Raw genomic sequence first — 25,072 nt, forward strand, 5'->3', positions numbered from 1 at the left:
CCTCAGTCATTCTGCAGATGCCACCAAGTTGGGTGGCAATGTCCATCTGCTGCAGGGCCAGGAAGCTCAAGACTGAGGTGCCATTGTACTTGCTGCCTCAAGAATCTGAGGAGCAAAAGTAAGAGAATTTATTAGACTTAAATTCTGTAGGTTAAAATAGGGCTAGATGTTAGTAGAGCTCTCTTCTAGAATTAAGGATAACTGGATAAAGGCCCACTCATGCCCTTTTTTCCTGTTTAATTAGAAACAAAATAACTTAAATTATTATTAATAAAAATTAATAACTAACTAACTAACTTCATTAAAAAGATACCCTAATAACTAAATTAACTAAATTAATTAATTAAGCAAGGTAAAGAGTTCCAGAAGCTTAAACTAGACATTAGTTGGGAAAGAAAACTGCTAGAGAGCTTTTGTTTTATGATAGATAATATTATTTAGCATTTGGCCTGGAATCTGTTCCTCAGGCAGTTGAGCTGTAGCTCTTGCTCAGTTAGAACAGGTTCCATAAGATGCTTTCATTGAAATAAAATGATGGAACTGACAAATCAGAAGAGCTTGTTGTTTTCATTGTGCTGTAGTCATTGATTTGGGGGAAACTGCTGAAGGCTGAAGCCTTTTGGTCTCTGGGGCGTTGCAGTGTGTGCTGTGTGGGGCAGAGGAGAAAGGCGCTGCCTGGGGCGGGAGGGATGCAGGGACACCAAGTGCTTGTGACTTGTGCCACAAGGCCTTGGTCTGATGCAAAAGCTCCTTTTCTTGCGTCCACTTCTCCTCCTAGAGAGCTGCCCTGGTGCAGAGATCATTCTGTAGGGTCTCTGCAGGGAGGAGAGCTCTCAGCCATGCCAAGGAGATTTTCCAGAACTCTCTGTTCTGCAGGCCAGCAGCTGCCAGGCTGTTTTGTGGAACTCATTGTGAGGCACACAGGGATTTTCCTGCCAGGACATTGGATCCCACTGGCTGTGTCAGGTGCCTGCAGAGGTGCTGCAGCACTCAAATGCATTTGCAAATGCAGCTCTTGCAGCCTGGCTGAAACTCTCCTGAGACAAGGAGCCTGAGGGGACACGTGCTTGGCCACACACATTGTGCAGATGAAAGCTCCAGGATGCCACAATGTGCCACGCTGGACACTGCCTGGCATTGGTGACAAGGGGGGAACCAGGGCGTGGTGAGCAACATGACTCACTCCCCGGCTTGTGAAGAACAACTATTTACTAATTAACAGCCAAAGAATGGAAGCTCAGTATTTCTCGTGCCAAGGCAGAGAAAACAGCACACTCGATGCTGGGCGCTCTCCCTCGCACATCCCAAAGGGCAGAGGACCAGGTGCAAAGCACTGGGTCACTCTTATACCCTCGCTTATTACACCCCATTGGTCCATTTGGGATCCTTCGTCTCATTGGCTCGTTTTTCCAAATGTGATTGGCTCGTTTCTCTGGTGCATTCCTGTCCAATCACGGTCTAGGTCTCTCCTGGTTGGTTCTCGTCTGGTCCAATCCACGTTCTTGATGACATCATCCTCTTCTGTTGGGATATTCTAGAAACATCTTCCTTTATATGGGTGCTTTCATGCACATTCATTTAATGGGTGTGTTTAAATGTTACACTTAGTACAGCATCTTGCCGCCTAGTAACTCCAACATAAGTAATATAAGGAACTTAACTTTATAATTAACCTTATGAACTCATTAACATATTACTAACTCATGGATATAATTAACTTCAGTGAACTTAAACTCATTTATAGCAGTCCCCCCTCTCATCCTTTGATCAGGCTTTTGCCTGCATCAAGGAAAAGTCACACCAGATGATGAGCCCTTAGTTCCCATACAAACTTCTCAGTTTCTGGTATTTTTCATCTATTTCTTTAGCAGTTTCATCGATTCCCTCTTCCCAATTCTCTTTCATTACCATCAATTTTTCTTGGGTCATCTTTTCTAGGGCGTTTTGGGTAATACTTGTTATCATCCATATCATGCAGGGGATTACACATGGGAGAAAAATAATACTTGTTAAAGCACACAGACCAATAAACACTGTTCTTTTTATCCACCCCCCATTAAAGAAATTTTCCCACTAATTTACTTTAAAAAGGGGTGTCCACTTTTGGATGGGCACATGTGCTAGTTGGCAGATGTTATGAGTGATATTCTTAATAGTTTCCCTGTGGTCATCAATGTCAATGCAACATTCTGGTGAGTTAAATTTTCCACACACTCCACCCTCTTCTGCCAGGAGATAATCTAGGGCTAGTCTATTCTGATTTATCGCCACCCTCATTTGTTTTTGCTGTGCTGTTATAAGGTCTATTGCCAGGGTGGTTTGATTTGTTATGATTTTGAGGACTGCTGGTAATCTGATAATGCGGTTCAACATATAAATAGGGGTTCTATACCCCCAAGAACCATCTTGGGCCCAAGTGGCCCATAAGTACTGATGATTCTGCCCAGTTCTGACTTCCCCCTATTAAATCTCTTTTTTGTCATTGTAGTTCATCATAAAGTGGGACTCCCAACTCTCGTCCTTGAATCCAGGGTAATAGAAAGAAAGAAGGTCTAATCACTGCTAATGCACAACTTCCTGACCAATTTTGAGGTAAGGTAGCAGAAGCAGTATCCCCAGGTAACCAGAATAAACCTTTTGGAGCTTCCCAAAAGTTGTAATCTTCCCTTTTTATCTCTTCCCAAAATTTTGAAATTCCTGGGACATCTAGGAATGGATTTACTTATTTTGTGATACATTCATACAATCCTTTGTGATTTATGTACACACACCCCATCTTTCCTCCTTCTCTAGACCAGCACAGGTTAGGGGCTTTCGGTATCCACCGGGTATGGCTGCCATCTGTAACTAGGTAACATTTGCACGATAATTGGCCAACCTCTGTGTGATGCTTTGGTCCTTTTCTCCATACACACTCTTCACCAATGGTTTTGGCTCATAATTTCCATTGTCCCCATCGACTTCTTGCAGCTAATACATCTCTTTCCATTTTCATCCACTTTAACACATCTCAGGCCCTTAAACTTATACCCTCCCATGGCCACATTTCAGTCATCTTGGTACCTCCACAAATCCAGCAACTGGACACACTAAATTCTTTGCTTATTCTCTCTACCATGTCCAGAAATAGATTTTTCCCATATGGTATCATGCCTTCTTCTTCAACATCCCACACTCCTTTTTTTAGCTCTTTCTATGTGATTCAGTCTTCCACATTTCTACTTTTTGTCAAGCCTCCCTCTGGATCATGCTCGAAACAAATCCATTCTTCTTTTACAGGGCATTCTCCACCCAATTTTTGTTTGCAATTCCCTGTGTTTTTGGTTAGCCAACATGTTTTCCCTTCTTCTTCTCCAGTTCGTAATTCAGGAAGATTGATACACTCGGTGTTCAGATATGTATGTATCCTTACAAGTGACTTTGTAACATGCCCTGCATACAAGGGATAATAGCACTTGTCACAGCTTCCCAGGAGATGGATACTCAATACCCAAGCTAGCCACAGGGGTCTGGCACAGGATACCCTCCCAGCCCTCACACCTATGGGGGCTCCTCCCAAGGTGGGGATAGTTCATCTGGCAAAGGCAGAGCCTGACGCAGTCTTGCCCCCTCCATGCTTTCTCTTTACCTGGGTGTGGTATCTTCCTTCAGGACTCATCTTCTCCTTTTCCTGAAACCAGGTTCTTCACAATTGTTTAGGGTCTAATTGTCCAGATACATGGGGAATGCTCTACACTTTTCACTTTTGGTGGCACTTAAGAAAAACACCAGAACAGTGAAATTATTATAATTAACAAGATAAACTGGGAACTTTGGAACAATTGGCTCAACTCGTAGTGGTTAAATCTTATAATAGAATCTCACAAGCAGTTTTTAAGCATAGAAACTTGATATAGCTCAGTGGTGGTCACAGGGTGGTCAATTCCTTAGGTCTTTTCCACAGGGTCAGCTTCAGACCTCCTGTCTGTCCAGTGACTGACCACTCAGTGGGAGCTGGAACTGGCCTTTCACTCGGGTGATGTGACTCCAACCCCTCTCTTTGGTTTGGACCGTGGTGTTCATTGCATGAACCTGAAAAGGACCTTTATCTTCAGCAGTTAGCAATGTATCCCTCCAGACTTTGATTAAAACCCAGTCACCTGGCTCAGTTTTATGGATCTTAAAGTCTATGGGCGTAGTTTCGGTCAGATATCCTCACTTCATTAGATCTTCCAGAGTGATGGCAATTGCATGAATATAGTTATTGGTGATATTCTCTCCTTCAGTATATGCACCTGTGCTAAAAGGGGCAATCAAATAAGGCAGACTGAACATAGCCTCATAGGGGGAAACTCCCAAGTCAGCCCGTGGTCTGGCTCTAATCCTTAACAGGGCTAGTGGAATGCATTTTAACTAATTCATTTGTGTCTCTTCCATTAATTTTGTTATGGTGTTCTTAAGTGTTTGATTCATCTGCTCAACTTTCTCTGAGTTCTGGGGATGCCATGATGTATGAAGATGCCACTTTACCCCCAAAGTTTCCATTATCTGGTGTAAAACCTTTGAGGTGAAATGAGGACCTGGGTCTGAGTCAATGGTATTGAGCACCTCATACCTAGGCATGCCATTCAGCATCAAAGACACCTTTGCCTTGCTTGTCCCCAACTGCCATCACTGCCTGCAGTGTTCTGCTCTTACTGTAGCCTGGGGACACTTTCTCAGTAGTGTCTGGTAGTGGAACCCATTTAAACTACAAGGAACTTCAGTGTTTCCATCTCAATTGAGTTCTTGAGAATTTTTTTCACACACTCCAAGGGACTGAGTCTGATGCAAACAGCACCAAAGCCCCACGAGGGTCATTCCAGTCCCTGTGCTGTTGCTGTGCTGCTGAGCTGGGCTGGGCTCCTGGCACAGAGGAGCTCCTGGCAAGCGGCAGCGCTGCAGAGAGACAGCTCTGCCCAGGAGCAGCTCCTGTGCACAGCCCAGCAGGGCTGGGGCACTGCAAGGCCATCTCAGGGACACCAGCAGGGCACACCCAGAGCTCACAGGTGCTCAGCATTGGCAGGGGCTGTGCCATGGCCCAGAGGGGGCTGTGTCATAGCCATGGGCACCTCTGGGGCTGTGTCAGAGAGCCACAGAGCAGCTGTGATGTCAGAAAGGAGCTGTGTGACATTACAGACTGGGTTGTGTGAGGTCATGGAAGGGACTGACATCACAGAGCTCACTGTGACATCAAATGTGGCTACATGACATCCCAGGTTGGCTGTGAGGTCACAGAGGGCTGTGACATCACAGAGTGGGTTGAGACATCACAGATCTGGTTGTGACATCATAGGGCAGGATGTAATGTCACATGGTGGTGATGTCACATCATAGAGCAGGCTGTGACACAGAGTAGGTTGTGACATCACAAAGAGGGCTGTGCGGTTGCAGAGCAGACTCTGCCATCATAGAGGATGGCTCTGTCTGACATAAGAGCAGGAAGTGACATCACAATTTGGCTTTGTGACATCGTGGAGCAGGCTGTGTGATGTCACAGAGCAGGCTGTGACATCACAGAATGGTGGTGTGTCACCCGACGGCAGGTTGTGTGACATCACAGTATCCCTGTGTCCCCCATGGCAAGAGCCTGGCCCAGGGCTCCTTCACCCTCTTATGAATGAGGGCTTGAGAGCACTTAAAAAATCCCCAGCAAAGGATCAGCAAAAACCAGATTTCATGTTAAGCGACAGAACAAAGTTCCTCGGCAAGAGTCACTCTGCTCCTGACTGGACAGTTCAGGCACACCAAGGGAAAAAAAGCAACAACAAAACCAAGCAAATCCAGGCAATCAAACCAGAAATTAACTGAGAACTGTCCATCTGTCTGTGTGTGTGTGTTTAGGCATGTGACAAAAGGACAGTGAGGGCAAGGATGAAAGGAATATGGCCTAAAAGCTTAACAGCCCTCAAACTTAACAGAACTTAACTTCTACCTTAACCCTAATTTATGCCTTAAACTTAACAACTTAGCAAAAGATGTTGTGCCATTGAGGGAAGAAAAACAGTTCCCAAGGCTGCTTCTAAAGAAAGCAGGAGCTGGTTGGACAGCAGCAGTGCCTGGGAGCAGACAGTGTTTGTGATCAGCTGCAGAGGAGCTGAGCCCAGGGGCTGTTGGCCAAGGCTGAGGCCTAACGAGCATTTCTCAGATCCAGGGCTGCCCTGGAAAGGTGGTGGTGGGGATAATTCACACCCTCAGTGTGCTCCCAGTTCCTCCCAGTATTTCCATGTCTGTGCTCCAAGTGCTGCTCATAGCCCTGATCTGTGGGGATGGGAATGTCCCGCTCCCTTCCCGGGGCAGTGTCACACCTGAGCCAGGTGTGCAGGGCAGGACCTTGCCCTGACCCCAAGCACTGTCCCACCTGCAGGATCTGCTTCCCATCAGCCTCTTCCTCCTGCAGCCCCAAGCCCAGGTTGGTGCTAAACAAAGGGCACTGGCTCAGGGTCATCCCCCAGTGGGGGCTGTGCACCCCCTCTGCCCCCTCCCCAAATTCTCTCCTGGGGGCAGCAGGAGCTGGGTCAGGAGCCCTGTGGGGAGGGAAAAGGGGGTTACACTGGCATGGGGGGTCACAAACCACTCCCTGCAATATCAGTGGGCCCAAGAGCCACCATAACCCCATTCCCATCTCCACCTACACCCACCCAAATTCTCTCCAAGTCACACAGCCCTGCCAGGACCCCAAACCTCTCTCACAGAGCCTGCCAAACTCCCTCTCAGCAGAACAAATGCCCCCAAAAGCCACAAAAGCCCCTCCCAATCCCCCTAGGATTCCCTAAACCCCCTCCCACCCCCCATGGCACTGACCAGGAGAGGCTGGTGGACAGGAACATCCACAGCTGGGAGCAGCTTGGGCACTTCAGCAGTGATTTGGGCACTTTGGGGGGCACACCCCACATGGGGAGACCCAGGCCAGGGACTGGGACAAAAAAACAGAATTCCTGAACAGATGGGCTCAGGTGGACACATTCTGCTGGAACAACTATGAGACTGTTGTCCTCTCCCCCAGCCTGGGCAGCCCCAGAACATCCAAATCCTCATGAATATAGCCCTCAACCCCAAATTCACCCCAAAATGCACAGTAAAATGGTGCAGCTTTAGATCTCTTTGTTTAATTCCTTTATTTTACCTCAGCTTTGGTTGTTCTGACAAGGTGAAGAAGGAAATTATTTAGGTTGGAAAAGACCTCCAAGATCATCCATCATTTCTTGATGCCACCAGAAGAAACAATTACACAGCAGGTAACAACTTTTAGGGTGTAACATTAATAAATCAGCTCTTCCCTATGAATTTGGGATGTCAATCTGAGTCCTGATGGATGTTCCTGCCCCTGTGTTTGTCCAGGTGGCCACAGGGAATCAGGAGGACATGGAAGCCACCAGCCAGGTGCTTTCCCAACCTGAGTACGTAAGTTTTGCTTAGCCCAGAACATCAGCAAGCTATCTTTGGCATCTAGGGGAAACTCAAACTCTTCAAAAGCTGTTGTGGCAGGCCTGAAGAAGTGGCTGAAGGGTTGGGAGAAAACTCACCCCTGTGCTCATGAGTTGGTTTTGCTTAGCCCAGTTTTTCCTAGGGGGTGGGGAGGGGCACAAAAATGGCTCCTGTGTGTCCTGGGTGAATGTTCTAGAAGTTTTCACCATGTCCAGCAGAGCCAATCTCTGATGGCTCTGAAGATGATGGACATGCTGCTGGCCAAGTCTGGGCCAATTAGAGATGTTGGTTACACCTCTGGGATATCATATTTAAGCAGAAATCAAAACAATGTGAGCAAGCACTTCTTTTTAGACAGAGGATGAGGAGGAGGTGAGAATATGTGAGGGAAAACAGCATGGAGACACCAAGGTCAGTGGAGAAGGTGGGAGAGGAGGTGCTCCAGGCACTGGAGCTGAAAATCCTCTGCTGGCCGTGGTGAGGACCATGGGGAAGCAGGTTGTCCCCCTGCAGCCCATGGGGTCCACGAGGGGTGCAGAGATCCACCCACAGCCCATGGGGAGGTGCTCACGCTAGAGGAGCAGGTGGATGCCTGGAGGAAGCTGTGATCCAGTGGGAGTCCCAGTGCAGGGAAAGGCCTTGTTCCTTGGGATGGAAACAGCCTGGCCTGGGCTCAGAGCTCTGAACCCTGTGGACAAGAACTCATGGGGCAGCAGATTCCAGTGGCTGCTGCTTGAGAGATTGGACCCATGGCAAAGAAGTTTGCAGAGGGCTGTCTCCAGTGGGAGGGACCCATGGCTAAGTAGAGGACTCCTCTCCCTGAACAGCGGAAGAAATTTTGGTAATGGACTGACCAAAAAAATCCCATACCCTGCCCGCCACAACCCCCTGTGCTATTGGTGGGAAAGAGGGAGGGGGGTGAGTAGAGAAACAGTGTCTTAAGAGCTTATTTTTAGTTCTCATTTGCCTCCTCTGACTCTGTTTAGGGTTAGGATACCAATAAATCACTTTGCAACTTTAAGTACTCAGCCTGTTTTACCCTTCACTGCATCCCGCCCAGTTCATTATCTCGACTCATAAACCGCGCGTGTGTGTGTGTGTGTGTGTGTGTGTGTGTAAGGCTTTTTATTTCCCTCCCCTCTGCACAGCTGCAGCAGGGGTGAGAAGAGAAAGCAGATTTTGTAGGCGCTGGCATTTGGCCAGGGTCAGGCAACAATACTGGGTCACTGGCAGTGTGGGTCACCAGGGCTCTTCCCAACGAGGGTCCTCCGATGGGGTATGAATTCGGAGCAGTGCACAAAGATCTTCCCCCACTTGGGGCACTCCCAGGGCTTCCCTTACTGGTGCCTCCATTGGTGTTGGGTCAACGTAGAGCACTGTTTGAAGCCTTTCCCACACTCGGGACACTCATAGGGCCTCTCCCCTGTGTGGATCCTCTGGTGGCAGATAAGGGTGGAGCTGTGGCTGAAGCTCTTCCCACATTCCCCACACTCATAGGGTCTCTCCCTGGTGTGGATCCGCTGGTGGACCATAAGCTGGGAGATCTTTCTGAAGCTCTTCCCACATTCCCCACACTCATAGGGCTTCTTGGTCTCATGAAGCTTCTCAGGAATCTCCTGCTCCAAACTCTGTCTGAAGCTCTTGCCAACTTCCTGGCACACGGTGGGTCTTTGCTCTTCAGAGCACCCTGGGCTGGGTTTGCAGCCTCTCCTTGTGCAGCATCTCTGGGGCTTTTCCTCCCGGTTGGACTCCTGGGTCATGGAGCTGCTCAAAATGGCCTCTTCCGTGAGGTTCTGCCGTAAGGACTTGTCCTCCCTGATCTCTCTCCTCAGCTCATTGTGTGGGGAAGGAAGGACAAGGAGAGGATTTGGGATTTGCCCTCATGCCAGAGGGAAGGGGAAGGAGATCCCCCAATCCATCCCTACCAGGACAGAGTCAGCAGCAGGGTTGTCCTGCAGCCAGGGGTGATGCTGGGCTGGGAGATGGAGGAGAAGAGAGCAGGAAAGGGGCAGTGACTTCCTCCTCACCTGCCTGGCTGTCCTGAGGCATCTTCCTTTTCCTCACAGCCCCCTCCTCCATCTGGCCACGTTTTGGGAATTGGAAATCCTGGTCTGGGTAAAAAAAACGTATGACTGCCTTGGGCTGGGGCTTCCTCCTGCCCAAGGCTATCTCTAGAACTAGTCACTGGCTGTTTTTTGTCTGTAAAATCCTCCGAAAATAAGAATGAGTTCAGAAAAAGCCTCCCAGCACATCCCCCTTTCCAGTCTCCTCTCTTTGGGGTTCTGAGGTTTCCCATTCTCAGAGCTGCTGGGGCTCCCATGGGTCCTGGGATCCCCCTTCTCCTGGGTCCCAATTAGGGATGCTGTGGGGTTTCGGTGCTCCCAGGGGTCCCTTCTTCCCTGATTGTGCTTTGGCTCCAAGGGCTCCCAGGGTCCCCCTCTTCAGGCTCCCCCACTCCAGGCACTCGGGGCTTCCCCCTCTCCCCATCACCCATTTCAGTGTCACAGTGTCCCAGCCCTGCCTCATCTCCAGCCTCCCCCACCCCTCCAGGCTGCCAGGGGTCCCCCAGCTCCGGTATTGCCCCTCTCTGCTCTCTCCACTTGGGGAGTACAATGTTCCACCCTCCCAGCTCTCTCAGGGATCCCCAAAACCGATGGCCTGTTCTGGCAATACCAGGCAATTCCCAAATGGACCCACCAATATTCCCCAATGGTGCATTTATGGCTCAGCTTTGGAGTCCTGCAAGATCCAAACATACCCTCTGGCCCAAAAAATCCCCACCAGGGGCATGCAAAGATATCTGGCGCTCACTTCCAGAATCTGAGTTCCAAACACCCCTCAAAAACTAACACCCTCCCAGAGACCCCCCTGATAGCTTTGGGGTGAGCTCCCCCTCCCTGGTGACCTGTAGAATGCAGGGGGGGCAATGATCCCAGAGCCAGGGGTGCTGCAGACACAGTGGGTGGTGAAACCTCATGGTTCTCCTGCTCCTCCTTTTCTTGCTCCTCCTTCTCTCTCCCTCCTCTTCCTCCCGCTCCTCCTCTGCTCCCACCCCAGAACTCCCGTCCCCTCCCTCCTCTGCCCCACGGCTGCTGCAGCACTGGCTGCTGGGTGGGGGGAACCCCCCGATCAGCCCCAGGGATGGGCAGGGGGCTTGGGGACCCCCAGTGCAGATCCACCTCCCCCAGAGCCCTAGGGAATTGCTCCAGGGATCCAGTGTTGGGGGACAGGGCTGGACCCCCATGAAACTGCCCTGCTTCCATCCCAACCCCACCTTTCCCTCCCCTCTCCTCCCTTTTCCCATCCTTCTCCCAATCCACAGACCCCTCTCGACTCCATTTGGGTGTCCCATCCCCCTCCCGCTCTCTTTGGGGGTCCCAGCCCCCTCTTTTCCCTTGCTCTTCTGCCCTTTCACCATCATTCCCTCAATCCCAAACCCCCTCCCCTATGACTGGTTTTGGGGGTTCCAGACTCCCACCTCTCCCCTCCCCAAATTCCGCTCAGGGGGGCGCTGGGGCAAGGGGTGGTGCAGCTGAGGTCCAGAGGTTCTGGAGCCACGTGTCAGCTGCCAGTGCCACCCCCGAAGGATCAGGGGTACCCCAAAACTCCCTCACAGCTGCTGGATACCCCGCAAGCCCCTAAGGAGTGGGGTCCCCCCAGCTTCATCACCCTGAACGTTCGGCTTTCTCATCCCAGGCCCCATCCCTGTCCCATCCCTCTCCCACAGACTTCATCCCACACCCCAATCCACATCCAACCTTTCCCAGGCCTCATCCCATCCCATCCCATCCCATCCCATCCCATCCCATCCCATCCCATCCCAGCAGACGCCACCGGGATCCTCTAAAAATCCCACGTGCTGGACACTCCCCCAAATCCCACCAAGGGGCATTTGCAACTCACATTTGGAGTCCTGCAAGATTCAAAAATCCACCCTCTCCCCCCGACCGCCCCCCTGCCCCAAAAAAACCCAACTGGGCAGCTAACAAAGATATTTGGGGTTAGGTGCTGCAGGTCCAAAAATGCCCCCCCTTCCAAAAAGAACCCCAGGCATCACCCAAGATATTTGGGCCGAGCTCCCCATGCCCGCTCACCTGTGGGATGTCCCAGGGGGGCGATGCTCCCGGGCCGAGGGTTGCAGACACAAAGAACAATAACTCCTGCTCTGTACCTTTGGGTGCTCAGTGTGTCTGCTGGGAGCCTCCTCAAGGGCCTTCAGCCACTGCTCAGCCCATGGACAGCAGCAGCAGCACCTTTGCAGGGCCCAGCAGGGCTCTTGCCAGCTGCCCTTGCCCACCTGCACACAGAGCCTCCCCCAGGCAGGGCCCTGCAGACAGGCAGGTTTCTGTAGGGCCGGGCGAGTGCACAGAGGGTGGGATGAGCTCTGTGAGCACTGACAGGGACAAGGCTCCTCTCAGGAGGAAAATGTGCAGCACAGGGAGATGATGAGGGAAGGAGAGGGAGCTGAACAGAGCAATGCTGTGGGCAGGAGGGCACTGTTGGTGTGTGGGAGGTGCCGTGCACAGCTGGGGACAGGGAACACTGTCCTGAGTGCCAGGCTGTCCCTGCCCTGCCCTCTCAGGCACAGCACCACAACATCTTCTCTTGTTTCTACATTCCTCTGATACTGCCACTGTTATCTGGTGCTCTCAGGGAGGCTCTGGGCTTTGCAGCAGCTGAGGCAGGCACTGCCCTTGGGATTCCTCCCAGGCAGCTGTGTCCATGGGAATGGGGTGTCCAAGCTTCCCTGTGACCTGTGGGGCTGTGGGCAAAGCAGTTGATGGGAAAGGGGAAGGAGCTGAGCCTCCCTCCCTGAGATGCCATCATGAGCACACCTGGGGATCTCCTTCCTGTGTCCTTCCAAGCTCTGAGCTTCCCTCCTGGGTGAAAATCTGTGCCAGAGCCTCTCAGAGTTCCCTGAATGCCCCATGGGGTAGTGCAGAGATGCCACAAGTGAAGAAATGCTGTTGGGTTTGCCAAGGGAACAGTGAGATTCCTTGGCAGAAGGAGGGGCTGAGACCTTGCTGAGAGGCCTTTGGAGAGGGTGAGACATTCAGTGATCCCTCTGCTCTCAGTAGGGTCTGGTTTCTTCCCAGGGTGACAGGGGAGTGTGATTGTGCTCTGATTGCAGCCAAAAGTGCAAACCCAGGGCAGTTGGGAGCAAGCCCATCCAGCCCCTCACCTTGCCCTGCCTTTGCCTCTCACATCTCTCAGTGGCAAACTCTGAGTGCAGCAGAAATGCTGGGGATTTCTGACCTCAGGGAACCAGGAATGATGTGTGGGTAGGAAAAAAAAATAGGTGAAACTCTCTCCTGGTATCCACCTTCTTTAGAAGTGGAAGTGCAGATGCTACCAAGCCTTTCTGCATTAGGTGGGATTCCCCTGACAAATCCTGAATATTCAGCCTTGTCCCTCTGCCCCATGGCCACAATCCCAGGGCAGCAGGGCAGGGATGGCTCCTCGAGAGCCCCACGCACAGGCCTGGCTGCTCATGGCACAGTCAGACAGCACAAGTGGAGCTCAGGCAGGGACCTGGATGAAGGTTTTCCCAGAGAAGGAACAAGGGTGGATAAGTCCCAGCCGGACAGTCTGCAGGGAATGGCACAGCTTTGGCTCAAAGCAGCCTCTCCTGACTTGTCACTGTCCTTTTCTCCATCAACAGGTCCCCATGGCCAGACACAGCAAATGTCCAACAGCAGCTCCATGACCCACTTCCTCCTCCTGCCATTCACAGACACGCGACAGCTGCAGCTCCTGCACTTCTGCCTCTTGCTGGGCATCTCCCTGGCTGCCCTCCTGGCCAACAGCCTCATCATCAGCGCCGTAGCCTGCGGCCACCACCTGCACACCCCATGTTCTTCTTCCTGCTCAGCCCGGCCCTCACTGACCTGGGCTCCATCTGCTCCACTGTCCCCAAAGCCATGCACAATTCCCTCTGGGACACCAGCGACATCTCCTATGCAAGATGTGCTGCTCAGCTGTTAATTTTTGGTTTTTTCATTTCAGCAGTGTATTATCTCTGCACCATCATGTGCTGTGACCGCTCTGTGTCCATCTGCAAACCCCTGCACTGTGGGACCCTCCTGGGCAGCAGAGCTTGTGCCCACATGGCAGCAGCTGCCTGGGCCAGTGGCTTTCTCACTGCTCTGCTGCACACAGCCAATACATTTTCCCTGCCCCTGTGCCAGGGCAATGCCCTGGGCCAGTTCTTCTGTGAAGTACCCCAGATCCTCAAGCTCTCCTGTTCACACTCCAGCCTCAGGGAACTTTGGCTCATGGTCATTACTGATTGGATAACTTCTGGCTGTTTTGTGTTCATTGTTTTCTCCTATGTGCAGATATTCAGGGCTGTGCTGAGGATCCCCTCTGATCAGGGACAGCACAAAGCCTTTTCCACATGCCTCCCTCCCCTGGCCGTGGTCTCCCTGGTTATCAGCACTGCCATGTTTGCCCTTGGTGCTACAGAGAGCTCAGGGCAGCTGTGAGAGCTTGGAGGGAGCTGGGCTGGGCTGAGAGAAGCTGGCAGAGAAACCCATCAGTGTCCATCTCAGCCTGTGTGAGCGTGCAGGGGGAGGACTGAGCCCAGGGCTTGTGGGGCAGAGCCAGGGCCTGGGGAAGGGATGGAAAACAGGCAAGTGGCCGAGAGAGGAGGCTGCTCTGTGCCCTCAGTGGCACGGACAGAGCAGGGAGGGAGCCCAGGACATTTGTCAGCCCAGCCTCTGTCCCCAGCCGTTGCCAGCCCTGGCTGCTCAGCCCAGGTTTGCAGGTGAGTTTGGCTGTGCCCCAGCTCCATCCTGCTGCGGGGCTCAGGGCCTGTTCCCGGCAATGGCCAGCCCTGCCCAGCCTCTCTCCTGGCCCTGAGCCTGGCAAAGCTATTTTGAATGTTAATGAGCCCTTAAGCACTGAATTCCTGAAGATCTGAAGGCTGAACAAGCCTCTGGAGAAGTAAAATTCAGCAGCAACCTCCAAGTTGCTGAGGATGTCAGCAGCCCCCACTGAGGCCATCCCTGCCAAGAGACTGGGGGGGCAATGAGCAGACAAGGAGAGCATTGCTGGGGCTGAGGAAGCAGAACGCAGAGGCATCACTGGGTCCAGATGGGAAATGAACTGTGGAATGTGGCTGTGAAAGTCCTGCCTGGGCTGTGCCAAGCAGGACAGCCAAACCCTGACTCCCATGCCCTGGGGATGGGGCTCTGTGGCCTCACAGGGTGCTTGTGGCTCTCCTGGGAGCAGTGGGATGTGGGTTGTGGAATGGTGAGTGCAGGTGTAAGGCCCCAAACAACTCTCAATGAGACCTTTGAAAGGAATTACAGTTGTTTGTGGACTCTGAGTACAAGGCAATATCCCTATGGGAACAATCCCTGGATAGAAGGAAATGTGGTGGTGAAATCCCAATTCTGGCCATGGGTGCCTGGAGGCGAAGGACAGTTCTTTTCCACAGGAAGGAAAGCAGAGAGTCCCAGTGTTTCAGTGGCAGATGAGAAGAGACTCTCAACATGTCAAGGTCAGCTGGAGCAGTCAGGTGGCCCCTGGGAGGCCAAACCAGCCAGACCTGTGCCATGTTCCCTTGGTTTTATGGGGCCATGTAGTGTCACAATGGGCCCTTGGTTCCATGGGGGTTCGCGGTGTCACAATGGTCTTTGGTTCTACAGTGTCACAATAAACCATTGATTCCATGAGGCCACTCTGTGTCACCATGGAGCTTTGGTTCCATGCAGCCCTGCAGTGCCACAATGGCCCCTTGTTTCCATGAGGCTGTGAAATTTCTTAATGGTCTCTCCATGGTTCCATGAAGCCCTGCAGTGTCACAATGTCCCCTTGGTTCCATGATGCCCCAAAGAGTCCTTATGGTCTCCATGAGGACCCACAGTGTCACAATGGCAGCTTGGTTACACAAGGACCCTCAGTGTCACAATGGTCCCTTGGTTCCATGGAGCCACACACAGTCGCTATGGTCCCCTTGGTTCCATGAGGCCCTGCAATGTCACAGTGGTCTCCATAATTCCATGAGGCTCAGCAGTGTCACAATGGTCCCTCGGTCCCACAAGGCCCCACAGTGTCACAATGGTCTCCTTAGCTCCATGGGGCCCTGGGGTGGTGCATTCCTCCCTCCCCTTCTCAGGCTTCCCTGTGATCTGAGAAATGCTCGTTAGGCCTCAGCCTTGGCCAACAGCCCCTGGGCTCAGCTCCTCTGCAGCTGATCACAAACACTGTCTGCTCCCAGGCACTGCTGCTGTCCAACCAGCTCCTGCTTTCTTTAGGAGCAGCCTTGGGAACTGTTTTTCTTCCCTCAATGGCACAACATCTTTTGCTAAGTTGTTAAGTTTAAGGCATAAATTAGGGTTAAGGTAGAAGTTAAGTTCTGTTAAGTTTGAGGGCTGTTAAGCTTTTAGGCCATATTCCTTTCATCCTTGCCCTCACTGTCCTTTTGTCACATGCCTAAACACACACACACAGACAGATGGACAGTTCTCAGTTAATTTCTGGTTTGATTGCCTGGATTTGCTTGGTTTTGTTGTTGCTTTTTTTCCCTTGGTGTGCCTGAACTGTCCAGTCAGGAGCAGAGTGACTCTTGCCAAGGAACTTTGTTCTGTCGCTTAACATGAAATCTGGTTTTTGCTGATCCTTTGCTGGGGATTTTTTAAGTGCTCTCAAGCCCTCATTCATAAGAGGGTGAAGGAGCCCTGGGCCAGGCTCTTGCCATGGGGGACACAGGGATACTGTGATGTCACACAACCTGCCGTCGGGTGACACACCACCATTCTGTGATGTCACAGCCTGCTCTGTGACATCACACAGCCTGCTCCACGATGTCACAAAGCCAAATTGTGATGTCACTTCCTGCTCTTATGTCAGACAGAGCCATCCTCTATGATGGCAGAGGCTGCTCTGCAACCGCACAGCCCTCTTTGTGATGTCACAACCTACTCTGTGTCACAGCCTGCTCTATGATGTGACATCACCACCATGTGACATTACATCCTGCCCTATGATGTCACAACCAGATCTGTGATGTCTCAACCCACTCTGTGATGTCACAGCCCTCTGTGACCTCACAGCCAACCTGGGATGTCATGTAGCCACATTTGATGTCACAGTGAGCTCTGTGATGTCAGTCCCTTCCATGACCTCACACAACCCAGTCTGTAATGTCACACAGCTCCTTTCTGACATCACAGCTGCTCTGTGGCTCTCTGACACAGCCCCAGAGGTGCCCATGGCTATGACACAGCCCCCTCTGGGCCATGGCACAGCCCCTGCCAATGCTGAGCACCTGTGAGCTCTGGGTGTGCCCTGCTGGTGTCCCTGAGATGGCCTGGCAGTGCCCCAGCCCTGCTGGGCTGTGCACAGGAGCTGCTCCTGGGCAGAGCTGTCTCTCTGCAGCGCTGCCGCTTGCCAGGAGCTCCTCTGTGCCAGGAGCCCAGCCCAGCTCAGCAGCACAGCAACAGCACAGGGACTTGAATGACCCTCGTGGGGCTTTGATGGTGTTTGCATCAGACTCAGTCCCTCGGAGTGTGTTCAAAAAACTTCTCAAGAAGAAAAACTTAAATAGGAACACTGAAGTTCCTTGTACTTTAAATAAATTTCTGTGAGGGACATGACTGAGAAAGTGTCCCGAGGTTACAGTTAGAGCAGAACACTGCAGGCAGTGATGGCAGGTGGGGACAAGCAAGGCAAAGGTGTCTCTGATGCTGAATGGCATGCCTAGGTATGAGGTGCTCAATACCATTGACTCAGACCCAGGTCCCCATTTCACCTCAAAGGTTTTACACCAGACAATGGAAACTTTGGGGGTAAAGTGGCATCTTCATACACCATGGCATCCCCAGAGCTCAGGGAAAGTTGAGCAGGTGAATCAAACACTTAAGAACACCATAACAAAATTAATGGAAGAGACACAAATGAATTGGTTAAAATGTCTTCCGCTAGCCCTGTTAAGGATTAGAGCCAGACCATGGGCTGACTTGGGAGTTTCCCCCTGTGAGACTATGTTCAGTCTGCCTTATTTGATTACCCCTTTTAGCACAGGTGTATGTACTGAAGGAGAGATATCACCAAAAACTATATTCATGCAATTGCATTGAATTGCAAACTATATTCATTGCAATCACTCTGGAAGATCTAATGAAGTGAGGATATCTGCCCCAAATTACACCCATAGACTTTAAGATCCATAAAATTGAGCTGGGTGACTGGGTTTTAATCAAAGTCTGGAGGGATACACCGCTAAATGCGGAAGATGAAGGTCCTTTTCAGGTTCATGCAATGAACACCACGGTCCAAACCAAAGAGAGGGGTTGGAGTCACATCACCCGAGTGAAAGGCCAGTTCCAGCTCCCACTGAGTGGTCAGTCACTGGAAAGACAGGAGGTCTGAAGCTGACCCTGCAGAAAAGACCTAAGGAATTGACCACCCTGTGACCACCACTGACCTATATCAAGTTTCTATGCTTAAAAACTGCTTGTGAGATTCTATTATAAGAATTAACCACTACGAGTTGAGCCAATTGTTCCAAAGTTCCCAGTTTATCTTGTTAAATGGGCACCTCTGGGGCTGTGTCAGAGAGCCACAGAGCAGCTGTGATGTCAGAAAGGAGCTGTGTGACATCACAGAGTGGGTTGTGTGAGGTCATGAAGCAGCTATGGCATCATAGAGGGGACTGTGTGACATCACAGAGCAGGCTGTGACATCACAGTGTGGCTGCATGACATAAAGTGAGCTGTGAGGTCACAGATGGCTTTGTCATCACAGAGTGCGTTGAGACATCACAGAGCTGACTGTGACATCACAGACTAGGCTGTGAAATCACAGGTTGGTTGTGTGACATCATAGAGCAGGCTGTGACACAGAGTGGGCTGTGACATCACAAAGAGGGCTGTGCAGTTGCAAAGAAGACTCTGCCATCATGGAGGGTGGCTCCGTCTGACATCACAGAGCAGGATGTGACATCACAGTGTGGCTGTGTAACATCACAGAGCTGTCTGTGACATCTAAGAGCAGGCTGTGTGATGACACAGAGAAGGCTGTGTGACATCACAGACAGGATTGTGACATCACAGGGTTTCTGGGTGACATCTCAGATGGGTTGTGACATAACAGAGAAGGCTGTGACATCACAGGGTGGCTGTGTGACATCACAGGGTAGCTGTATGACATCACTGGGGTAGCTGTATGACATCACTGGGGAGGTCACTCTGCCCCAGCCCCCCTCACAGTTCCCCCAGACAAGTCCAACACTGCTCATGCACAGCAGGGTCCCCTGTACCCCCAGGTCCCCCTCTGCCCCCCAGTGCCACAGCCTCCCCCAGAGGATGTTCCACGAGATCGACCCCCAGAGCCTGACACAGGGACAGAGGGGACAGGGCCCTGGGGGGTGGGACAGGGGGACAGGGACCCCCTGGCAGTGTCCCTGTGTCCCCCAGGGTGAGAGCCTGGCCCGGGGCTCCTTCACCCTCTTATGAACGAGGGCTTGAGAGCACTTAAAAAATCCCCAGCAAGGGATCAACAAAAAATAGATTTAATATTAAGCGACAGCACAACGAAGTTCCTTGGCAAGAGTCACTCTGCTCCTGACTGCACAGTTCAGGCACACCAGGGGAAAAAGCAACAACAAAAGCAAGGAAATCCAGGCAATCAAACCAGAAATGAATTGAGAACTGGCACTCTGTGTGTGTGTGTGTGTGTGTGTGTGTGTGTGTGTGTGTTTAGGTGCATCTGACTAAAAGACAGTGAGGAAAAAGATAAAAAGAATATGGCGTAAAAGATTAACAGCCCTCAGACTTGAGAGAGCTTAACTTATACCTTAACCTTAACTCATATCTTAAAAATAATAACTTGGCAAAAGAACAACACGTAACTGTATCTAACCTAACTTATAACCGATGACCTAACAATTTAACAGAGGAATAGTATTTCACTTAGCATATACCTTATATTAAACTTGGAATTACAGTAATGCATTTCACAAAGCACTGTCACAGCTAACTCTAACATATTCAACTTCAAGTTATCCAGATTTTGAGAAGAGAATGTCAGGAGAAGAGAGAGGGGAAGAGAGAGGGAGGGAGGGAGAGATCCACAGTCCCAGCCTTGGATCCAGCTCCATCTCAGCTGCTGTGAGCTCTGGAGCTGTGGGACATGTCAGTGTCACACCTGTGTCACAGCCTTTACCTGCTCTGCTCCCTCTCACAGGTGGGGTTTTTAGGTGCCAGGGGCTTGGCAGCCACTTTGGGGCTGGACCAGAGGCTGCAGTGGCTGGGGTGGGGCAGTGACCAAACACCCCCCAAACCCAAGCAAATCACAGTATGATGAGGAGAACTAAAACAAACCCTAAAAAACCACCTTGCACACCCCTCCCTCCTTCCCAGGCTCCCAACCTCCACCTGCAGTTCCTCATCTGCTCTTCCTGCAATGGAAAATTTGTCACCAGCCACGAACTTTGCTTTTGCCTCATCCCGGGATCTCTTTCCAGAGAGGAAGAACTTTCTCCAGCAGAGATTTGGAGTGTGACACCCTTTGAGGCTCAGGGTGTTTCTCCTGCAGCTCCTTGTAGGTCTCCTCTTCCCGTGCTGGGTTTCCTGAACCACAGAACTCTGCCAGCTGTAGCTTTGCAAACATCAGGTCAAGGTCTGGATGTTCCTGAACAATTTGCTCAAGGTCCTTGGGGGCTGCATCCAATGCATCCTTGTCCTCCCCCTTTGCATGGAGCCAGTGGATCTGCTGGCCCCTGGCCAGGGCCTGGCAGAGCAGGTGGAACCTGGGTCCTGCTGCAGGAGCTGGGGGAGCTCCAGGACTCGCTCTGGCCGCTGGGGCAGCCACAACACAAGCCGTTCCCAGCCAGGAGCCGAGGGCTCCGTGTGGCTCTGCAGGACCTTGTCCCTGGGGCTCATCTGGATCAGCGCGGGCAGCTGGGCTGCACTTGGCTTCCTTTGTGTCCCTGCTTCCCCTGGGACAGCAGCTGCCCAGCGCCGAGGGGACAGCAATGGCACCGGGGCAGTTTGGGGTGAGGTTCAGTGTCTGTGCCTGGCAGAAATCCCAAATCCTTCCCGAAGGAGCAGAGAGTGCTGACAGAGCACAGGATGCTCTGCTGAGCACGGGATGGACCAGGGGTGATGTGAGACAAAGCCGGGATAGGAGTCAGAAATAAAAGGAAGAGGAGGAGTGGGCAGGAGAGGAGGAGGAGAGACACAGCAGGAGGAAGAACAGGTGGGGAGGAGGGATGGAAGAGGGGGAGCGGGAGGAAGAGGAGGCATAAAGGGGGAGGAGCGGCAGGAAGAGGAACAGGAAGGGGAGGAGCGGCAGGAAGAGGAACAGGGAGGGGAGGAGCGGCAGGAAGAGGAACAGGGAGGGGAGGAGCAGCACGAGAAGGAGGAGAAGGCATCACCACGTGTGTCTATTGTTCTTTGTGTCCGCAACCCTCGGCCCGGGAGCATCGCCCCCCGGGACATCCCGCAGGTGAGCGGGCAAGGGGAGCTCGGCCCAAATATCTTGGGCGGTGCCTGGGCTTCTTTTTGGGAGGCTGGGGGGATTTTTGGACCTTGCAGGACTTCAGAACGGAGCCCCAAATATTTTTGGTGGCTCCTGGGAGGGTTGGGCGGGTGGTGGGGGGAGGGGACTGGGGCGGATGTTTGGATCTTGCAGGACTCCAAATATGAGTCGCAAATGCCCCTTGGGGGAATACTGGGGAGTCCCCTAGACGACAGATTTCGAGGGTCCCGGTGGCGTCTGCCGGGAGGGATGGGATGAGGCCTGGGAAGGATGGGATGTGGATTGGGGTGTGGGATGAAGTCTGGGGGAGGGGGATGGGTGGGATGGGGCCTGGGATGAGGCAGCCAAAGGTTGGGGGTGATGAAGCCAGGGGGACCCCACTCCTTAGGGGCTTCCGGAGTATCCGGCACCTGTGAGGGAGTTTTGGGGTACCCCTGATCCTTCGGGGGTGGCACTGGCAGCGGGGGGACACGTGTCTCCGGCACCTCTGGACCCCACCTGCGCCCCCCCTCGCCCCCAGCGCCCCTGGGAGTAGAATTTGTGGAGGGGGGAGGTGTGGGGCACGGTGAGAAGGGGGGCTGGGAGCCCAAATGGAGCGAAATGGGTATTGGGACCCCCAGAGTGGGCAGGAAGAGCCTGGAACCCCCAAAACCAATCACAGGGGAGGGAGGTTGGGATTGAGGGAATGATGATGCAAGGGCAGAAGAGCAAGGGAAAAGAGGGGGCTGGGACCCCCAAAGAGAGCGGGAGGGGGATGGGACACCCAAATGGAGTCGGGAGGGGTCTGTGGATTGGGAGAAGGATGGGAAAGGGGAGGAGAGGGAAGGGAAAGGTGGGGTTGGCACGGAAGCAGGGCAGTTCCATGGGGGTCCAGCCCTGTCCCCCAGCACTGGATCCCTGGAGCAATTCCCTGGGGCTCTGGGGGAGGTGGATCTGCACTGGGGGTCCCCAAGCCCCCTGCCCATCCCTGGGGCTGATTGGGGGGTTCCCCCCACCCAGCAGCCAGTGCTGCAGCAGCCGTGGGGCAGAGGAGGCTGGGGAATGGGGTTCTGGGGTGGGAGCAGAGGAGGAGCGGGAGGAAGAGGAGGGAGAGAGGAGGAGGAGGAGCAGGAAAAGGAGGAGCAGGAGAACCATGAGATTTCACCACCCACTGTGTCTGCAGCACCCCTGGCTCTGGGATCATTGCCGCACTGCATTCCACAGGTCACCAGGGAGGGGGAGCTCACCCCAGAGCTGTCAGGGGCTCTCTGGGAGGGTGTTAGTTTTTGAGGGGTGTTTGGAGCTTGCAGATTCTGGAAGTTAGCACCAGATATCTTTGCATGTCCCTGGTGGGGATTTTTTGGGCCAGAGGGTATGTTTGGATCTTGCAGAACTCCAAAGCTGAGCCATAAATGCACCTTTGGTGGAATACTGGGGGGTCCATTTGGGAATTGCCTGCTATCAGCAGGACAGGACATCAGTTTTGGGGATCCCTGAGAGAGCTGGGAGGGTGGAATGTTGTACTCCCCAAGTGGAGAGAGCAGAGAGGGGCAATACCAGAGCTGGGGGACCCCTGGCAGCCTGGAGGGGTGGGGGAGGCTGGAGATGAGGCAGGGCTGGGACACTGTGACACTGAAAGGGGTGATGGGGAGAGGGGGAAACCCCGAGTGCCTGGAGTGGGGGAGCCTGAAGAGGGGGACCCTGGGAGCCCTTGGAGCCAAAGCACAATCAGGGAAGAAGGGACCCCTAGGAGCACCGAAACCCCACAGCATCCCTAATCAGGACCCAGGAGAAGGGGGATCCCCAGGATCCATGGGAGCCCCAGCAGCTTCGAGAATGGGCAACCCCAGAACCCCAAAGACAGGAGACTGGAAAGGGGGAACTCCTGGGAGGCTTTTTCTGAACTCATTCTTATTTTAGGAGGACTTTATAGACACAAAACACCCAGTGACTTCTAGAGATAGACTTGGGCAGGAGGAACCCCCAACCCAAGGCACTCACACCCTTTTTTACCCAAACGAGGATTTCCGATTCCTAAAACTTGGCCAAATGGAGAAGGAGGCTGTGAGGAAGAGGAAGATGCCCCAGGACAGCCAGGCAGGTGAGGAGGAAGTCACTGCCCCTTTCCTGCTCTCTTCTCCTCCATCTCCCAGCCCAGCATCGCCCCTGGCTGCAGGACAACCCTGCTGCTGACTCTGTCCTGGTAGGGATGGACTGGGGGGATCTCCTTCCCCTTCCCTCTGGCATGGAGGCAAATCCCAAATCCTCTCCTTGTCCTTCCTTCCACAGACAACAAGCTGAGGAGAGAGACCAGGGAGGACAAGTCCTTACAGCAGAACCTCATGGAAGAGGCCATTTTGAGCAGCTCCATGACCCAGGAATCCAACTGGGAGGAAAAGCCGCAGAGATGCTGCACAAGGAAAGGTTGCAAACCCAGCCCAGGGTGCTCTGAAGAGCAAAGACCCACCCTGTGCCAGGAAGTTGCAAGAGCTTTAGCCGGAGTTCTGAGCTGGAGATTCCTGAGAAGCTTCATGAGACCAAGAAGTCCTATGAGTGTGGGGAATGTGGGAAGAGCTTCAGAAAGTTCTCCCACCTTATGGACCACCATCGGATCCACACTGGGGGGAAGCCCTGTGAATGTGGGGAATGTGGGAAGAGCTTCTGCCGGAGCTCCAACCTGATCTGTCACAAGAGGATCCACACTGGGGAGAGACCCAATGAGTTTTGCGAGTGTGGGAAAGGCTTCACCCAGAGCTCTAACTTGACCCAACACCGATGGAGGCACTGGTAAGGGAAGCCCTGCAAGTGCCCCGAGTGGGGGAAGAGCTTCATGCACTGCTCCGTATTCATCCCCCATCAGAGGACCCAAATTGGGAAGAGCCCTGGTGACCCACACTGCCACTGACCCAGTGTTGTGGTTTGACCCTGGCCAAATGCCAGGCACCTACAAAATTTGCTTTCTCTTCTCTCCCCTGCTGCAGCTGTGCAGAGGAGAAGGAAAAAAAAACCCTAACACACACACACACACACATAGGGCTCATGAGTCGAGATAATGAACCAGGCAGGATGCACTGAAGGGTAAAACAGGCTGAGAACTTAAAGTTGCAACGTGACATATTGGTAACCTAACCCTAAACAGAGTCAGAGTAGGCAAATGGGAACTAAAGATAAGCTCTTAATACACTGTTTCTCTGCTCACCCCCCTCCCACTGGAGACAGTCCTCTGTGAACGTCTTTGCTGTGGGTCCAATCTCTTGAGCAGTAGCCGCTGGAATCTGCTGCCCCATGAGTTCTTGTCCACAGGGTTCAGAGCTCTGAGCCCAGGCCAGGCTGTTTCCATCCCAAGGAACAAGGCCTTTCCCTGCACTGGACTCCCACTGGATCACAGCTTCCTCCAGGCATCCACCTGCTCCTCTAGCGTGAGCACCTCCCCACGGGCTGTGGGTGGATCTCTGCACCCCTCGTGGACCCCATGGGCTGCAGGGGGACAACCTGCTTCACCATGGTCCTCACCACGGCCAGCAGAGGATTTTCAGCTCTGGTGCCTGGAGCACCTCCTCCCCCACCTTCTCCACTGACCTTGGTGTCTCCATGTTGTTTTCCCTCACATATTCTCACCTCCTCCTCATCCTCTGTCTAAAAAGAAGTGCTTGTGGACATGGTTTTGATTTCTTCTTAAATATGATATCACAGAGGTGTAACCAACATCTCTAATTGTCCCAGACTTGGCTAGCAGCATGTCCATCATCTTCAGAGCCATCAGAGATCGGCTCTGCTGGACATGGTGAAAACTTCTAGAACATTCACACCGGACACACAGGAGCCATTTTTATGCCTCTCCCCACCCACTAGCAAAAACTGGGCTGAGCAAAACCAACTCATGAGCACTGGGGTGAGTTTTCTCCCAACCCTTCAGCCACTTCTTCAGGCCTACCACAACAGCTTTTGAAGGGTTTAAGTTTCCCCTAGATGCTAAAGATAGCTTGCTGATGTTCTGGGCTAAGCAAAACTAACATACTCGGGTTGGGAAGGCACCTGGCTGGTGGCTTCCATGGCCTCCTGATTCCCTGTGGCCACCTGGACAAACACAGGGGCAGGAACATCCATCAGGACTCAGACTGACATCTGAAATTCATTGGGAAGAGCTGATTTATTAATG

General features: G+C 52.5%; 1 protein-coding gene and 1 long non-coding RNA gene across 2 annotated transcripts in view; one reads left to right on the top strand and one right to left on the bottom strand.

Annotated features, from left to right (window-relative positions):
* LOC146421086 (uncharacterized) overlaps positions 1-25,072 on the top strand; it is a 453,431-nt gene that overhangs the window by 120,414 nt on the left and 307,945 nt on the right. The gene's annotated exons all lie outside the window — the stretch shown is intronic.
* LOC146421092 (uncharacterized) overlaps positions 1-25,072 on the bottom strand; it is a 73,552-nt gene that overhangs the window by 21,113 nt on the left and 27,367 nt on the right. The window contains exons 3-4 of the mRNA XM_085047655.1: positions 10,925-10,931; positions 8,815-9,032 (exon numbers count right to left, since the gene is read on the bottom strand). Coding sequence (XP_084903781.1) covers positions 8,815-9,032; positions 10,925-10,931 — 225 coding nt within the window. The remainder of the gene's footprint in view (positions 1-8,814; positions 9,033-10,924; positions 10,932-25,072) is intronic.

Source organism: Lichenostomus cassidix, unplaced genomic scaffold (genome assembly GCF_008360975.1).
Source record: "Lichenostomus cassidix isolate B80296 unplaced genomic scaffold, HeHo_3.0 HiC_scaffold_43, whole genome shotgun sequence".
Lineage (NCBI taxonomy): Eukaryota > Metazoa > Chordata > Aves > Passeriformes > Meliphagidae > Lichenostomus > Lichenostomus cassidix.